The sequence below is a fragment of the Mercenaria mercenaria genome, chromosome 16 (genome assembly GCF_021730395.1).
Source record: "Mercenaria mercenaria strain notata chromosome 16, MADL_Memer_1, whole genome shotgun sequence".
Taxonomy (NCBI): Eukaryota; Metazoa; Mollusca; class Bivalvia; order Venerida; family Veneridae; genus Mercenaria; species Mercenaria mercenaria.
The window spans coordinates 17,451,105-17,467,992 of record NC_069376.1 but is presented as its reverse complement, the minus strand read 5'-3'; the positions used below and the strand labels follow the sequence as shown (position 1 = coordinate 17,467,992).

The following is a 16,888-nucleotide window of genomic DNA, read 5'->3' as shown; positions in this document are numbered from 1 at the left end:
TTAATCTAAATGTTTACCAGATTTCTATGCTTACCAGCCATTTACTGTCAAAATTTTAGCCATGTAGAATGAAAAATGACAAAAAAATTGACAATTTACTTTCTGACAGTTTCCATTATATCAGGCCCCAAAGTACAATTAATTTCTCATAGGGTTACATACAAATATATCAATGCAAGGCTTTGACACAATGTTCTGAAGACAAATGCAAATACCTTCTCTTTAGAAATCTATCCAAGAGAAACACAAAAATCACTTTGAAGTGACCTGTTGACCTGCTACTTTTCTCCTCACATCTGTCAGAATGAATAGTGTATTGCATTTTTACATAGTGAAGCGGTCCAGCCTACTTTTTGTACAAATCCGCTGACAGTCATTTGCACAAGAAACCATGATTTTCCAGACTTTTTTTACCCCTTTCTCTTCATTTACATCAGATCTATAAAATTTGGCTACTTTCAGAAGCTCAGAATATCTATTTACAATCAAATCCATCATGAAATGAGGGACCTCTTTTCTCTCGGATTAGTTGGGTAACGAAGGGCAGGTAACTGTACCTTTTACCTATTTATGTATCTTGAAATCTGGACTTAATTTGAGTTTTTTTTTATTTGTTTACAACACACAAAAACGATTCAAGGGATAACAATGCTATCTGATTTAGATATTAAAACGTTCGTTAATAATCAAAAACTTAAAAATACAGTAAAAAGGATCATCAGATGTTGGAATATTTGAAAAGTCGCTAAAAGAAGCCGTTTCAGACGAAACCTAGAAATTGGTATCAGCCCTGAGTCTGACTGTCTGAACAGCTACCTCAGCAGTTTTTATTTAAATGCTTAGAAATAAAATGGAGAATATTATGAATGGCAGCGGAGGGCGGTCAGCATACAAAACATATCTGCTCTATAATTCAGTTTTCGTTGGATCTTCACCAAACTTGCTGATAATGTTTGTGGCATTACATCTCGCCAATTTCGATAACCAGCGGAATTGTACCAGGCACTCTTTGATTACAGTCCTTGAATTACTCGAAAAACGGGGAATTTAGCCTTGTCCGCTCTTTTAAGTCGAACAGTTTTCATCCGATCTTCACCAAACTTACTGACAATGTTTGTGGGCATAATATCTCAGCCAAGTACTATTACCACCCAAATCGCCAAATGGCAGTTGTAGGGAGGTTGCGTCATATACATTTTTTAAATGATGATACTCAGAAAAAACAACATTCAATGAATTACGTATATTACGTATGAAGTGAAATAAAAATAGAATAAAAAGGTTATTTAAGGACTAACATTGTTCTGTATAATATATATTTGCACTCATACCAAGCTGAAAAAAACTCGTACCCAACTTAGAAAACCATATTGAACTCGCCTGACGGCTCGTCCAATATGGTTTTCTCAGCTAGGTACTCGTCCAAATATATCTCCGTATTGTACAGAACAATGTTAAATAACCTAATAGCATAATATGTATTACATGTATTTATGATGATACATGTGATGTTTATGAAAAATTACATGATCTACAATCATTTGCATTGTCATTGTCTGTTATTTTTATTAATATGATATTGAGAAAAATAATTATCTCGCTAATTTGTAAATATTTTAAATATTCTTTATATTTTATAATGACATTTTGGCATTTCAGTCTCCCTGAGCCGGTATAATAACGGGAACATTCTCCCCATCATTCGCCTATCCATTCATTGTCCGCCCTATTCTCCATTTCAGAATGTCAAGAGGTAAAATGTAATATGTTAAGTGCTTCTGGCAAATTTCCCACAGGGAATATATACTGGTATATGCCAATCATACTAATTCATCTAATTGCAGCAAATTATTTCTGTAAAAGCAAATGCTTCATGAGTAATTGAGCCGTGCCATGAGAAAACCAACATAGTGGGTTGGCGACCAGCATGGATCCAGACCAGCCTGCGCATCCGCGCAGTCTGGTCAGGATCCATGCTGTTCGCTAACAGTTTCTCTAACTGCTATAGGCTGTGAAAGCGAACAGCATGAATCCTGACCAGACTGCGCGGATGCGCAGGCTGGTCTGGATCCATGCTGGTCTCATACCCACTATGTTGGTTTTCTCATGACACAGCTCAATTATTGTTTTAAGTGCACAAAATAACAAATCAGAGCTAAGTCTGACTTCCTCGACTCATTATGACGTTCTGGTGTTGAATAACAGAAGTTAAGGAATGTTAAACATTAATACACAAAGAATTAAACAGAACAGACAGGAGCATTTTTTGATTGTTGTCAATGAAACTGCAGTTAGGAAATAAATGCATATTCACAGCATATTTGATACAATATAATTATAGACACCGATTTTAATTCTATCGTGTGAAAGTGAACAGGTAATCGCAAAAAAAACATGACTGCGGGCATTAGTTTTTTTGGTTTTTTTTGCCACTATTAACACGGTGTGAACTGGTATTATTAAAAAAATTAAAGTAAAGGAATATATTGTGCGCCTCTTGGTAAGTTATATTATTCTATACCTATTTTATCTATCCAATCGCGAACGTTCATTTGCAACACGTGACCGTACACTATATTACGGTATTTGGATGCACGTGCGTACAAAAATCCCGTATTTTCTGTATTTGGACGCACGCGCGTACAAAAAATTCTGTATTTTCTGTATTTGGACGGTTCAACAGTCCCATGTTAAACATACGATAAAGCCCGAAACGCGTGAAAATGTTCCGAATGTAAATCGGTTGGCGCTCTGTGTACAGAGTTTGATTATGCATCTTGAAATCTGGATTTAATTTGAGTTGTTGTTTTTTGTTTACAACACACAAAAACGATTCAAGAGATAACAATGCTATCTGATTTAGATATTAAAACGTTCGTTAATAATCAAAAACTTAAAAATACAGTAAAAAGGACCATCAGATGTTGGAATATTTGAAAAGTCGCTAAAAGAAGCCGTTCCGGACGAAACCTAGAAATTGGTATCAGGCCTGACTATCTGAATAGCTACCTCTGTATTTTGGGTTTAACGGTTAAGAAACAAAATGGAGAAGATTATAAATGGCAGCGGGCGGTCAGCATTCAAAACATGTCTGCTCTATAATTCAGTTTTCGTCGGCTCTTCACCAAACTTGCTGAGAATGTTTGTGGGCATTACATCTCGGCCAATTTCGATAACCAGCCAAATTGTACCAGGCACTCTTTGATTATAGTCCTTGAATTACTCGAAAAACGGGGAATTTAGCCTTGTCCGCTCTTTTAAGTCGAACAGTTTTCATCCGATCTTCACCAAACTTGCTGACAATGTTTGTGGGCATAATATCTCAGCCAAGTATTATTACCACCCAAATCGCCAAATGGCTGTTGTAGAGAGGTTGCACCATATACTTTTTTAATGATGATACGCAGAAAAAAAACAACATTCAATGAATTACGTATATTACGTATGAAGTGAAATAAATATAGAATGAAAAGGTTATTTAAGGTCTAACATTGTTCTGTATAATATATATTTGCACTCATACCAAGCTGGGAAAAACTAGAAAAGGCAGGAATACAATATTCAGTGAAACATTTTTAATTTAAACTATTATTATAGTAAGATAAAATAGATATAGAATAAAAAGGTTATTTAACATTGTACTGTACAATACGAGATATATTTGGACTCGTACCCAGCTGAGAAAACCATATTGAACTCGCCTAGCGGCTCGTCCAATATGGTTTTCTCAGCTGGGTACTCGTCCAAATATATCACCGTATTGTACAGAACAATGTTAAATAACCTAATATTATTTAAACAATTTTATATGTACAATATTATTCAATATGTAATCATATAAATTTATGAACAAAGTTATACAAATCTAAATAGATCGTAAATACTATTGAACATTTTGGTGTCTAATTACCTTGTTTATTCTATACCTATTTTATCTATCCAATCGCAAACGTTCATTTGCAACACGTGACCGTACAATATATTACGGTATTTGAATGCACGTGCGTACAAAAATCCTGTATTTTCTGTATTTGGACGGTTCAACAGCCCCATGTTAAACATACGATAAAGCCCGAAACGCGTGAAAATGTTCCGAATGTAAATCGGATGAAGTAGGCGCTCTATGTACTGAGTTTGATTATGCGTCTTGAAATCTGGATTTAATTTTAGTTCTTTTTTTTTTGGTTTTTTTTTTTTTTTTTGTTTGTTTTTATTTTTTACAACACACAAAAACGATTTAAGGGATAACAATGCTATCTGATTTAGATATTAAAACGTTCGTTAATAATCTTAAAAATATAGTAAAAAGGATCATCGGATGTGGGAATATTTTTTGAAAGTCGCTGAAAAAAGCCGTTCAGTACGAAACCTAGAAATTGATATCAGCCCTGACTGTCTGAATAGCTACCTCAGCAGTTTTTATTTAACGGTTAAGAAACAAAATGGAGGAGATTATGAATGGCAGCGGACGGTCGGTCATCATCCAATACATGCCTGCTCTATAATTCAATTTTCGTCGGATCTTCACCAAACTTGCTGACAATGTTTGTGGGCATTAGGGCATCTCGGCTAATTTCGATAACCAGTCAAATTGTATACATATATCGTAAGGGACGGACTTAACGGTATAAATTATAAATTATATATTCAATTAAGAGCATTTTAGATATGATATTCAAGGTTGATTATCAGATTTTGATAAAGTTATGGATTTGTTCAAACGTTTTATAAATGACCATTTACACTTATTTGTATTCAATGAGTGCTCAATACATGTTAATGTTTTAACAACTGATATTCGAAAACTTTAATTCTCCTATCCTTGCTGTCCAACCAAGAAAGAGTAATTTTAGCATATAGGTGTAAATTTTATAAACATACTTAGCCTAAAGAATGAAAGCATGACTAAGAGCTATTGTGTTATATTCATCAAATGTTTACTTTATCTATTACACATTAAGCCGGAATTCATTTTAAAAGTTATTATTACCTCCCTTTACCTTTACTTGATGTGCTACCGAAACTGCATAATTTCAAAACTTGCCATTTGGTTCAGATGTTTGAAATATATAAAAAATATATTGTCAATGAAATAGTCCACTTCTTGGATACATTCGTGTTAAAGGGATATATATTACTACCAATATTTCATAAAAATAATAAAATAAACATTTCTAATAGAGATCTAACTGTTTGTTAATATGGGTATTCTGTTCAACGAATAATGCTGCCAGACAGGACTTTACCGTGTTTTTGCCGCTGCTAGAAAAACTCGTCTTATATCCTGGAGTGTAAGCTTTAATTTATGAATGAAAGCGTAAATGTATATGCTACTATAATAGAATAGTATTTGCAAGAAAAGCATTCATCTTACTTTATTTCTACTATTGATTGAAGAATACAACAATTTGACACTAGCTGAAGGTGATGATGGCAATATCTGACTTCAGATATATCCATCCGCGCCTTCAATCAGTGTAAGTTAATCTCCGCCAATATTTTCGGTCGTTTTCGTAATTCTGCGTGTTCTATTACAACTTCTTAATGCTTATACTGTTCAAGATAAATATAAAACTTAGAATGTTGATAGGGTCGGTCTTAAGACTTTTACATATAACCCTGAGATTGATAATTGAAACTTTTGTAAACAGATTGATTGTAAAAAGATAAACGTCGGCCAAGCAATGTCTGTAACATCAAAAAATATTTTAACCAGCATACATCATATCCATTAATTTACATTAAATTAATATTAATAATAAAGTAAAAAAAAAAAAAAAATAGCCAAAAAATAAAATGGTTCGGAGCTGAATTCAGTTAGCATGTATTGTTACTTGCGTAGGAATTAGACAACTTTCCCTTTCAGTTGTCTTTATATGTTATTTAGTAATATTTTCCGATACAGTCGTCGCTGAAACTTAGAAACGGTTAAATATATTTGCGAAAAACGGTGTGTGCCAGGTCAAACGTTGTGCCAAAATATATAGAATGTTGGCAAAATCATCACATACGTGGGATTTCTATGCCAGAAGTTCCGGGAAAGTTACTTGACAGAACGATTCAAAATTCAATATGGATAGCACGTATTTTGTCGAATTCTGCCTTAAACTTGATCCTGCTGGCGGTGAGTGATTCTGCCTTTGCGACCAGTGCAGACCAAGATCAGTCTGCACTTCCGTGCAGGCTGATAATGGTCTGCACTGTTCACTTTTCAGTCTGTAAATGTTCAGTGAACACCCCTTCGAATAAGTAAAAGGTATTGCCCAAATTGAATGATCGACCAGTCAATTTTAGAAATTTAGCAGTTTAAGGGTTAAAACTGAGAAACTGGCGATTCAAATGAGCTAGGATTCTGGAGACAGTGTGTCTGAAATTAAAAATTTTAAAATGCAGTCTTAACGATATGGCTACTAAGAACATAACAGAAATGTATAATTTCTATAAAGGCTGCACAGTAAGTAAACGAATCCGAATGACTTGTGTCGGTCATTGTTATAGAACATTACATGAAAACATTACTTTAAACATTACTGCAAGTATAACAACAAAACCATTCTATTAAACGTCATTTTTAAAACATTACAATCAAACTTTACTATTGGCTGTATAAATTATTTTAATAAACCAGATTATTAAAAGAATAATTACATGCAACAATTCTATTATGTTACGTTACACATTTCATTGTTACACTTTGTTAACATTCTTTGAAAATTGACAACACCATGAAGTAATCTAAACACATCATATTTTCTAAAGATCACGAAAGCAATATTTAATGGAATTGTGAAATCTTTTGGTCTAGCTTCTTTTTTAAAACAGAAGAGTTAGACCAAAACAGTCTATTTTGAAATTTTAGCCATTCAGTATACATCACGGAAAAATATTGTAAAACATTATTACCATGGTGATAAAATGTCTAAAGTGAACGTAAACTAAAGCAGACGGCAATATTCACTTTGTTAGTTTACTTGTACATATTTTACATGGACATGTACATAGCTAACACGATGTAGGCACTTAAGACTAACGGTGCTGTCATGTTCTGTTAGGATATCAAATTGATTGGACAAATGATTACGCGCGATAATAACGTGTGATGGAAGTAGCCAAAATATTCAGACTTTCCTGTAGTTATGTTGTTATGTGTGTGTAAATATATCCGGTGGATGTCTTACACACTTGTAACAGGATTTTATGACATTCTATTCAGTATTAGTTCATGCTTTTCAGACGTATTATATTAGAAATTTTAACTGTTTTACATTTTACGATTGTCACTTTTACGTTACTACACATGAACGAGACATTCTATCATTTACTGATAAATGTGAAATTATTTCCATAATATACATCAATAATGTTACACACGCTTATAAATAGCTATTTAAGCATGAAAATTAAAAACTTTAAAATGTGAATGGAATAGAAAATTTCAAAGAATGAATAAACAGTTTTCTGACGTCATTATTATGTGTGTGACGTTACCCGATGTTTGTACCGTTGCGGGGCTAAAACTGATTTTACTTCGTAAAACTATCTAAAAGACATGGAATAAACTTTACATGTAACATCGAAATATCATTTCCTTGTGATTATCACTTGTGGCTGCGACATTTGTAGAAGTACTTTTGATGTTCGCTCGGTGAAAGGTATAATTCGATAAAAGGCTTATAATGACTTTGTTTAAAATTTGGTTGTCACATTTTCTGTTATGAACATAAAAATACATTAATCTATTGTTAAATTCTACCGATAATTGCTTCCTCTAGTGTTTGTCAAAGGGCTGGATATTAAAAAACATAGTGGACAGTTTTATTGAATTTTTGTTTCTGATTGTCTCCCTTTAAGAATCTAACAGTAAATCTTCATGTGCAGTTCTACAAGTAGCTCTTTTGTTACCTTGTAGTTAAGAAATAATTTATAGCAAATTCGTGTTTAACACTATTTATAAACGAATGGCGGTTGTAAGTCGGGCGTAATAATTTCCCGAGGGAGCAGCCCGGGTAAATTATTTCGTACGACGTATAACCGCCCGAGTGTATAAATAGTGTTCAAACACGGTTTGTATAAAATTTATTTTGATTCTAATATATTTTGTATTTGTTTGTTTATTTGAGTCTCATCATTGTACAAATATTTACATACATACAAATATAAAAGTCATAAAAAGTACAATGCCATTCATAATATTGAATTTCAAGAGACTATTAAGTAAAACATTAAAATACTCTATCACATATCCTGAAATTTCAACATGTCTAAACATTCAACATTAAAATGCTACGAGTTTAAGTATTACATGTTAGCTATAAATATAAACAAGAACTGTCGGTTGACAGCAACGCTCGACCATTCAACAGTCTTGTCAAATGAATGAATTGGCATAATTTTGTAAAATTTCAAAACAAGATTTTGGAAGCTGTATAATGCATATCAACTCAAGACAATTGACAGTGGTGTGAAGATTCAATCATTTTCCATCAGTGGGTACTGCCAAAACTTAACCAAAAACATCCAAGTCGAAAAAAAAGAGGGCATAAACCTGTAAAAAAAGGTAGTGTTATGGAACCTGTCATTGCATGTCAGATCATCATAATGATCAAGTGTGTGAAGTTTCAATCCAATCCACTCCCATCAGTGGGTACTGAGGGGAAAAAAGAAGAAATAGTCATGGAGTTATGGAACTTGTGTAATGTAAGCAATCAAAAACCTAACAAATCAGAACGCTGACACCGACGCATGGATGAGTCCAATAGCTATATCTATTCTTTAAATAGTCAATCTAATATATATATATATATATATATAGAAATTATCAGCGGCTACAGAATACGAAGTAAAACTACCACTAAAAGTTAATAAATACACAGACTCCTAAAAAGCCTACGATAAAATAAAATCTACAATACCTACGGGAACAGAATGTTTGACCTTAATTAATTGCAATATATTATAACAGGTTTTTGCGGTGACCTTGACAGTATCATAGTTGGAGAAAATAAAAACAAATGTTTCATTATCTGTGAATGTACTAAAAGCGGGATTAATCTCAGACGCTTTAGCCATCAATTGCAATCTTAAATTTTCATAAGCATTACAATGAAGTATAACATGTACCTCACTTTCTACAGATATATGTTTTATTGTTAAATTGAGATAAAATATGATAGAACTATTTATTGGCGCATATATGGCGCCAGGTGGTAGTTGGCGCTATGGCAGGTCGTTATCATCCTTTGTTTATACACGCTAGAACCGGAATAAGTAATACGTCTTGCGAAATAGTTCCGAGGGCGCAAATGATGGCGAATTATTATGCACAGCTGATAACAAACTCCGCGTGTGTGTGAATTAATTAAGACAGTACATGTTGACGACAACATGATGTTGTTGTGATGATTAAAATATTGAACGCAACAGTTATACATGTTACGAGTATAAAAATAAAACTTAGAGAGACCCAAAGATGTGTCCATGGAATCCTAATGATGCGCGGGGATAGGCTGCAAACATTTCAATATTCTCGTATACAAATTATGTGTTAGTGGAGTCCTGATAACAAAATTGTAGAAGCGCACTGTGAATACGATTAAAGAACTTTTAAATGCTAATGAGGATGATTATGGAACTTAAATGCCACATTGGCGAACAAACAAGTACTTATGTTAGTGTTTTGTTTGCCAGTTGAACAGCTCTTGTAGCACGTAAAGACGACATGTTTTGAACATATAAACATACATCTCTTCATTTTGCATTTCGTCCCTTTTGTACCAAATCATTTTTAAATAACAATTTCATTCATGGTGACAAACGAGTTTTACAAAGTTGTTTCAGTTAAATAGAGGACATTACATGAGTGTCTTTTTTATATAGAATCTATAAAAGGAGTTGAATAGAGTAATAAAATGTGAGGCGCATTTTATCAATTTTATTCAACGAGTTTAATAAATTCAATGTAGAAAATCACAAATAAAACTTTCTTTTTATCACATGTTAGCTTTCATAGCCGAAACATCAAAATGTTTACTTTCTTTAACTTCTATAAACAAGTCAATTCGACAAACGCCTCCCATACTTTAAGCGGCGTCGACGTCAAAGCTTACACCAGCGTATTTTCAAATATACGTAATGGCTTAAATGTATTTCTCTCCCGCGACAAACATGTGATAAAATGAAATAAATGAATATATGATAACATTTTTTTATAAAACCATACAACTACGAGAATAACAAACAACAACTGTCAGCACTAATAAGGACTGATTCTTGAAATTTGACAAAAAGTGTGCAAAACAATATGTAGACGTAAACGATACAAATTTAGAAATGAATAATCAGTAATATTGCGATGATATTGTGACTGGTGGTAGCCAGAAATGAATGGCAAACTACAGCAAACATAGCAAAACGATGTCGAATAATTGACTTATGTGGCATTTCTAAACAGATAACACTTGTTACACAGAATTCTATGACATCCATCTGACAACAGGCGCCCTCGTTCTACTGAGGGACAGGACAAAATTTATAAATGGGTAGAGAGAACGATAAATGATGGCGAGAGATTGGTCACACGTGTTCAAACATCTGAAGTCAATTTGCTAATTGTATTGCAGTAAAATTCTTTATCATATGGGATTAGATATATTGTCATATATAATTTGATAATAAAATATGCTAGGTCTCAAATGATTAAACTGTACCTTCGGGTCCGTCACTGACATTCTTGAATTTGCATTAAAACTTTACTTTTTCTCCTGGATCAAATTTCAAACATGCTGCTAAAAACTCGAAGTTTATTTAATTATCGATTGTTACTATATGGTATTTAATTGTGAATGTAGCTCTACTAAGACAATTGATTTATATATTTAGTAAAGTTAAATACGTTTGAAGAGGATTTTCTACATTTGAAGTAAATACCTAAAGAGAGAATAGTTTTAAATTAATGAACGATTGTCATTGGAGTACTTTTAAGCGGGGATTCTTTTCAGATGATTGCTTTTGAAGTGCAGAAGTAACCACAGGACCAAAGTCCTCTTTGCGCAACAGGTAGAAAACATATTAATGTTGTTTATGCATCTTTATATATATTTTCAGTTATTTGCCATTCTAGATCAGTTGCTAAAGAAGCCAGTAAGTTTCAAAGTATAGGCGAATGGCTAACAGTTGCAGTTGTCTTTTCGAATGACCCCTGTAAAAGATAGCATTTGATTCCTACTGTTACAGTCAACTAGTACATAACGGAAGTGGACAACAGAGTATTTTTTCACACGTATCTGGAGTAAAAAAAAATCCTCTGCTGCGACATTTCTATTCTGTTGAAGGATGTCAGAATCACTCCAGACAACAGACGTAACCTGGAGCAATACACAATATCCCACTGTACCAACAGTCACCGACTCTCCGTTTATAAAACTTCAGAAGGACTATAGAAAACTACATGGATATATCAGCTGCATTGTTTGCATTTTCGGCTTGTCATCGAATATTATCAACATGATTGTTTTGACAAGAAAACATATGATCAAACCTGTAAACTTTATTTTGACAGCACTTGCTGGCGCAGATTTCCTGACAATGTTAACGTATTTGGTGTATGCAGCTTACTTTTATATTGCAAAAGAACCGATATGGCAAGCAAATCATACGTATGCTTGGATGTGTTTTATAATGATACACAATCACTTTATAATTATATGCCACAACATGTCCTTGTGGTTTACAGTGTATCTTGCAGTACTTCGATACAAATTTGTTTGCAATAATACATTCGGTTATCGGGAATACAGTCTTAAACGAACAATAATTACAGTTACCATCATAAGTAATGTAATACTTGTACTGTGTATACCTAATTTCTTTATGTATAAAGTGATAGCGCTGTCAGACATTGTCGATCCCAATGTCTCTGGTTACTGGATCGTTGATTCAGATTTTGTTAAGAAACATATATTTTACAAAGTGTCAATATTCTGGTTTTTCGGCGTAGTTATGAAAATTTTACCATGCATTCTTCTAACATTTTTCATCTGTCGGATCATACACACAATGTATCGATCAGAGAAACAGAGAGAGCAGCTTCAAGAACAAGCGAGATTATCTACGCATGGCAGACATCGTGACAACATCAGAACTACGCGGATGCTGATAGCTGTTGTCCTTATATGCGTGCTCACAGAGATGCCTCAAGGCATTTTTGCTTTGATAAGCTGTTTGGATGATAGGTTCTTTGAAGACATATATTCTAACATTGGCGATATTCTTGATCTTCTAGTATTGTTTAACTCCTCAGTGAATTTTATTCTATACTGTTCAATGTCTCGACAATATAGAGACACGTTTCGAAAGTTATTTTCTTTCCGGACGGCACATTGTCACAATCAGTTGAGGCAAATAAATCATACCCGTTGAGATGACCTAGCCATATTGGCTAGGGGTCGAATACTGCTGTCAAGTTGTTGACAAATTTCCACGTGTTAACAGAAACAGTAGAATAATTATTACACTACACAAAGGTGGGGGAAATGACAACGTCAGATATAACAGTGTATGATCTCTTACATCGTCCATTGAAAATGAAATAGTTCTTCTGAGTCATAACAAACAGAAGCTAATGTAGCTGAATATGCAACAATGATACCTCATCTTTAGCTATCATTAGCAAGAAGCTCTCATGGTGAACAGTTGTGATCTCTCACCTGCTTGACGTAAAAATAGGACCATTATAAAGATACATTAATAAATAACCTCAGTATGGTGGCATATTTCTGCCAACCACATATCCATTTATTTATGTAGACAGTTTTCACTAAAAATGCCACATATCCAGTTATTATCTGGCAAGTGGCAAAACTGCGTGTTATCTAGATAATTATGTTAACAGGACAAAACTGCCTGTTAGTGCCTACTTTTGCCATCCACATATTCACATAAATAAATGGTTATTGTGAAAGTTTTCTTGATATCCAGTTAATATTCGTACCCAAATTGGCGATTAACGGTTAGACTTTTCGTCCCCTATACGGAATGAATGAGTGTATATCCACCTCGTCCCCAACCACCAACACTAATGATTGGTGCAACTTATAGATAGAAATGATTTATAACATTCAGAATTTATTTATTTGGTTGGGTTTAACGTCGCACCAACACAACCATAGGTCATATGGCGACTTCCTAGCTTTGATCGTGGAGGAAGACCCCAGGTGCCCTTCCGGGCGTTATTTCATCACGAGCGGGCACCTGGGTAGAACCAATGACCTTCCGTAAGCCAGCTGGATGGCTTCCTCAATCCCCATGTGAGGCTCGAACCCATATCGATGAGGGGCAAGTGATTTTGAAGTCAGCGGCCTTAACCACTCGGCCACGGAGGCCCCTATAACATTCAAAAGGAATGATAAATTTGCATATTTATTAAACCCATTTATGTATTTCTTTCATTCCGTAATGACAGGGGACGATTATGGGATATTACCAATCATAACTGACTAACTGACAAAAATCAAGATACCTAGTTAACGAAAGTGAATATGTAGATGGCAGTAGTGGGCACTTACAGGCAGTTTTGTCCTGCTAAGATACTTAAGTGGATAACACGCAGTTTTGTCACTTGCCAGATAATAACTGAATAAGTGACATTTTTACGAAAAATTTCGAGATAAATAAGTGGATATGCGGTTGGCAGAAATATGCCACCATACCTCAGCCTGTTCCGTTGCCTGTGTCAGTTTTTCTTTTCACACACTTTTAAATACATATAGTGTTTTAATTACGGTTGTGAAATCTGGTTTTGAAAAATCGAAAGAAATTGAACGTATTCACCTTAAGGATGTAGGAGCGAATTTTTTCTAACGTTAAGAATGTTTTCATACTCTGTGAGCTTGAAGAACATTAGTTTCCAAGGCAAACAAGAAAAAACACAGATCACCGAACTCGTTTTAATTTTATAGGGCATTTTCTTCACCCACTGTTTAAGCATTTCTGAAATTTTGTAAAATTGAAAAAATTGTGGTACTTTATAAAACATATAATATCCAACGTAATTTTATAGAGATTTAAAGTCTTTCATGTTAATATGAATACAAGGTGATGTCAGTTTTATATAAGCATAAATGTCACTAACAAATCTCTTTCATTTTTACATCTTGACATAATTACCCCACCCACTTTATTTTCAATGGAAAAAATGTATTTAGATCTACAAAAAAAAATCTGACGTTAAGATTTTCAAAATATTTTGCAGCTTTAATGACACACAAACATGCTTCAAAACGGAATGAAAAAAGATGGGGTCGCCGTGCATCTAAGAGATCTATTAAGAAAAAAACTGTTAAAAACTGGTGAATTTTGATATTTTTTGTTCTTTTTTATTTAATTTATATTTTCTAGAAAATATAAAGTAATATCTTGAAAACTTTTATTTTAATTATAACTTATCATTATATGTATCAGTCAGGAAAATATCAAAACCAAACCTGATCTACTTTAATAGATATTTGATATTACCTACCCCTACCCCATTGTAAATCTTACGCCAATTATAGGCAAATGCCAGCCAAAAATAAGGGTGAAAACTATTTTTTCGCAAAAAGTAGAATCTATTTGGTTAAATGGTCCATTATTAGCCATATTTTAATTATTTAGCAATATGTTTTGGCAAAACTTTTGTTAGAAAGCAATATTTGAAAAAGCATTTTTCAAAATGGCGGATATCCAGGAAGAAAACGCTCGTACATCTTTAAGTTCTGCAATTTTTTACTGAATGTTATAGCATCGACTAGCAATATAGATGTTTATGGAGAACTAGGGCGATACCTATTATATATAAATAGATATGTACGAATAATCAAATACTGGGGTACGCTAGGAACGCGTGTCCGGTCCGGTCCGAGTGCTTGCCTTGCCAACCAGACTGTTACATCCGGACTTGAGTACGTTTAGGTCTAATTGGCCGTTGTACTTACAGTCGCATTTTGACTACTAAATTCATGCTCTTTGGACGAAACTCTCTGGGAATTGCAGAGAGGTAATCAATACCCTTACATTCGAACCAAAACACACTTTAAGAACATGATAAGGGGCATGTTCGCGGTCTATACTCTACGTGGCATTTATATGCTTCATTGTGTCTGAAAGGGCGGATGGACCGTAATTAAACTTATTAAATAGACAGACAGACATCAAGTACTGGGGTAAAATTGTTTCATCTTAAAATATTATTAGTTAAATTGTATGAATGTTTTCTTGTTAGTAAAACTAATAGAAATAATTGGGCTTATCAGGTGAAATGTCTTTTAGACAATTTTGGCACGTATGGAATAATCCGGCCTTGGTAGACTTAGATAAGTTCCACCTAGCCTTTAAAGAACGTGTATTAGATACTTTAAACCAACGTTTAAGGAGGTAGGTTACCTTGTTACAAGGGTAAATTCAAATTAGTTGAACCGCAGCATGTTTTTGTATTTCGTGTTATATGAAGTTTTAACTGCTACAATCTCAATTTCGTTTGTCTCTGCCCCTTCAAGTTCAATTTTTATCCAGGTTTGAAGAACATGACCCTCCAAAGGTATTTCATATTGAAAGAAGAAGGAAAATACGGATATTTAACACTTTTCAGTGTATTTTAGTTTCACTGATATCCGTAGAAGTCTGCATAATTGATAATTTTACTGGTATGCACGTTATCTTTCTAATATAAGCTTAAAATGTATATGTCGCGGGGCTCGTGTTTCCATGGTAACGCATTTTCTCTCATTTTTAAACAACTATGTATAAAAATAGGGGTTTTCGACGGCTTCAGTGCCATTCTGTTAATGACCAACATGAAATGTTTGGGTAATATTATTAGAAAAATACCAAGCACTTTACATGGTACTCTATTTTTCTTAAATTTTAAAGTAACCATGGCAACAGAGATGTTTAAAATAGCTTATATCTTGCTGTTTGTCGTAATTTCTTTTTAAAAAATATTGAATAAGATTATCTTTCTAGTTGATGTAGCTTTAAAACATATTATTTCTAACGTAAGTTACATTTTCGTGTTTTTTGCATTTATTCAAACAAATTTCACAGCTTAGAATACGTACAGCAGTACCCCTCGTCTGCTATTTTTCATGGCAAAATCGTTCAGCGTGCTGCTACTATTCTCATGGCTATTGTTGAAATGAAAATAAAAAGCCGGAGCTGTGGTTCTTAAATAGACCAGTGTCAGCGCTTCTGAATTTTACCTTTAGATACATAGGTCACGGGCTTCGTTTCCATGGTAACATCAATTCCATTCATGAAACCACAATTTTCTACTGACATTTGAACAATTTTAGATCTTAGTTTTAGTATATAAGTAACAAATTATCAACGGAACCTGAAAAATAGGTATTACAACTCAAACGGCTAGACTTTTTATTTGAAAATGGCCGTAACAAGTAACCTTTCACCCAACTATATTCCAAATAACATCGGTTGCCATCATCCATTTTCATACATTCCGCATAACATTTCAATATAACTACATAAAAGAAGCAAAATATTGATTATTATTCAGAGCAAAAGACTCATAAAAAATATTTCAGCAAATAATGGTTATTTGAAAATAGTTAAAATAAAGAAAATGCACAAAATTACGTACTTTCAAGATAAAAGCTATTAATTTTGCGCGGTAACTGACACGTAACGTCATGACGTCAATGACGTCATTTTAAGGCAACATTGTTTTGAAGCGTTTCTGCGGCAATTTATCCATTATTTCTGCATTATTAAACCATAAAGCATCAGATCGAAAACAAGTTCATGATTTGTTTTCAGAAGAATGAATATACAAACACATTTAGTTTGTCGTAAACGTCATCGTAAATCGTCACGTTAGCTTCCGGTTGGACATGCGCAC

The 16,888-nt window shown here is 33.7% G+C and overlaps 1 protein-coding gene across 1 annotated transcript; it reads left to right on the top strand.

Moving 5' to 3' along the window:
- The first annotated feature begins 2,256 nt into the window (after nucleotides 1-2,256).
- On the top strand, nucleotides 2,257-12,873 carry LOC128549500 (G-protein coupled receptor dmsr-1-like). The gene is made up of 2 exons (XM_053526226.1): nucleotides 2,257-2,500; nucleotides 11,104-12,873. Exon 2 carries the CDS (start codon nucleotides 11,332-11,334, stop codon nucleotides 12,415-12,417), a length of 1,086 nt encoding a protein of 361 aa, XP_053382201.1. The 5' UTR covers nucleotides 2,257-2,500; nucleotides 11,104-11,331; the 3' UTR covers nucleotides 12,418-12,873.
- The last annotated feature ends 4,015 nt before the right edge of the window (nucleotides 12,874-16,888 follow it).

Coding starts and splice junctions, on each gene's coding strand:
- LOC128549500 (XM_053526226.1), top strand. CDS start 11,332: ATGTCAGAATCACTCCAGACAACAGACGTAACCTGGAGCAATACACAA.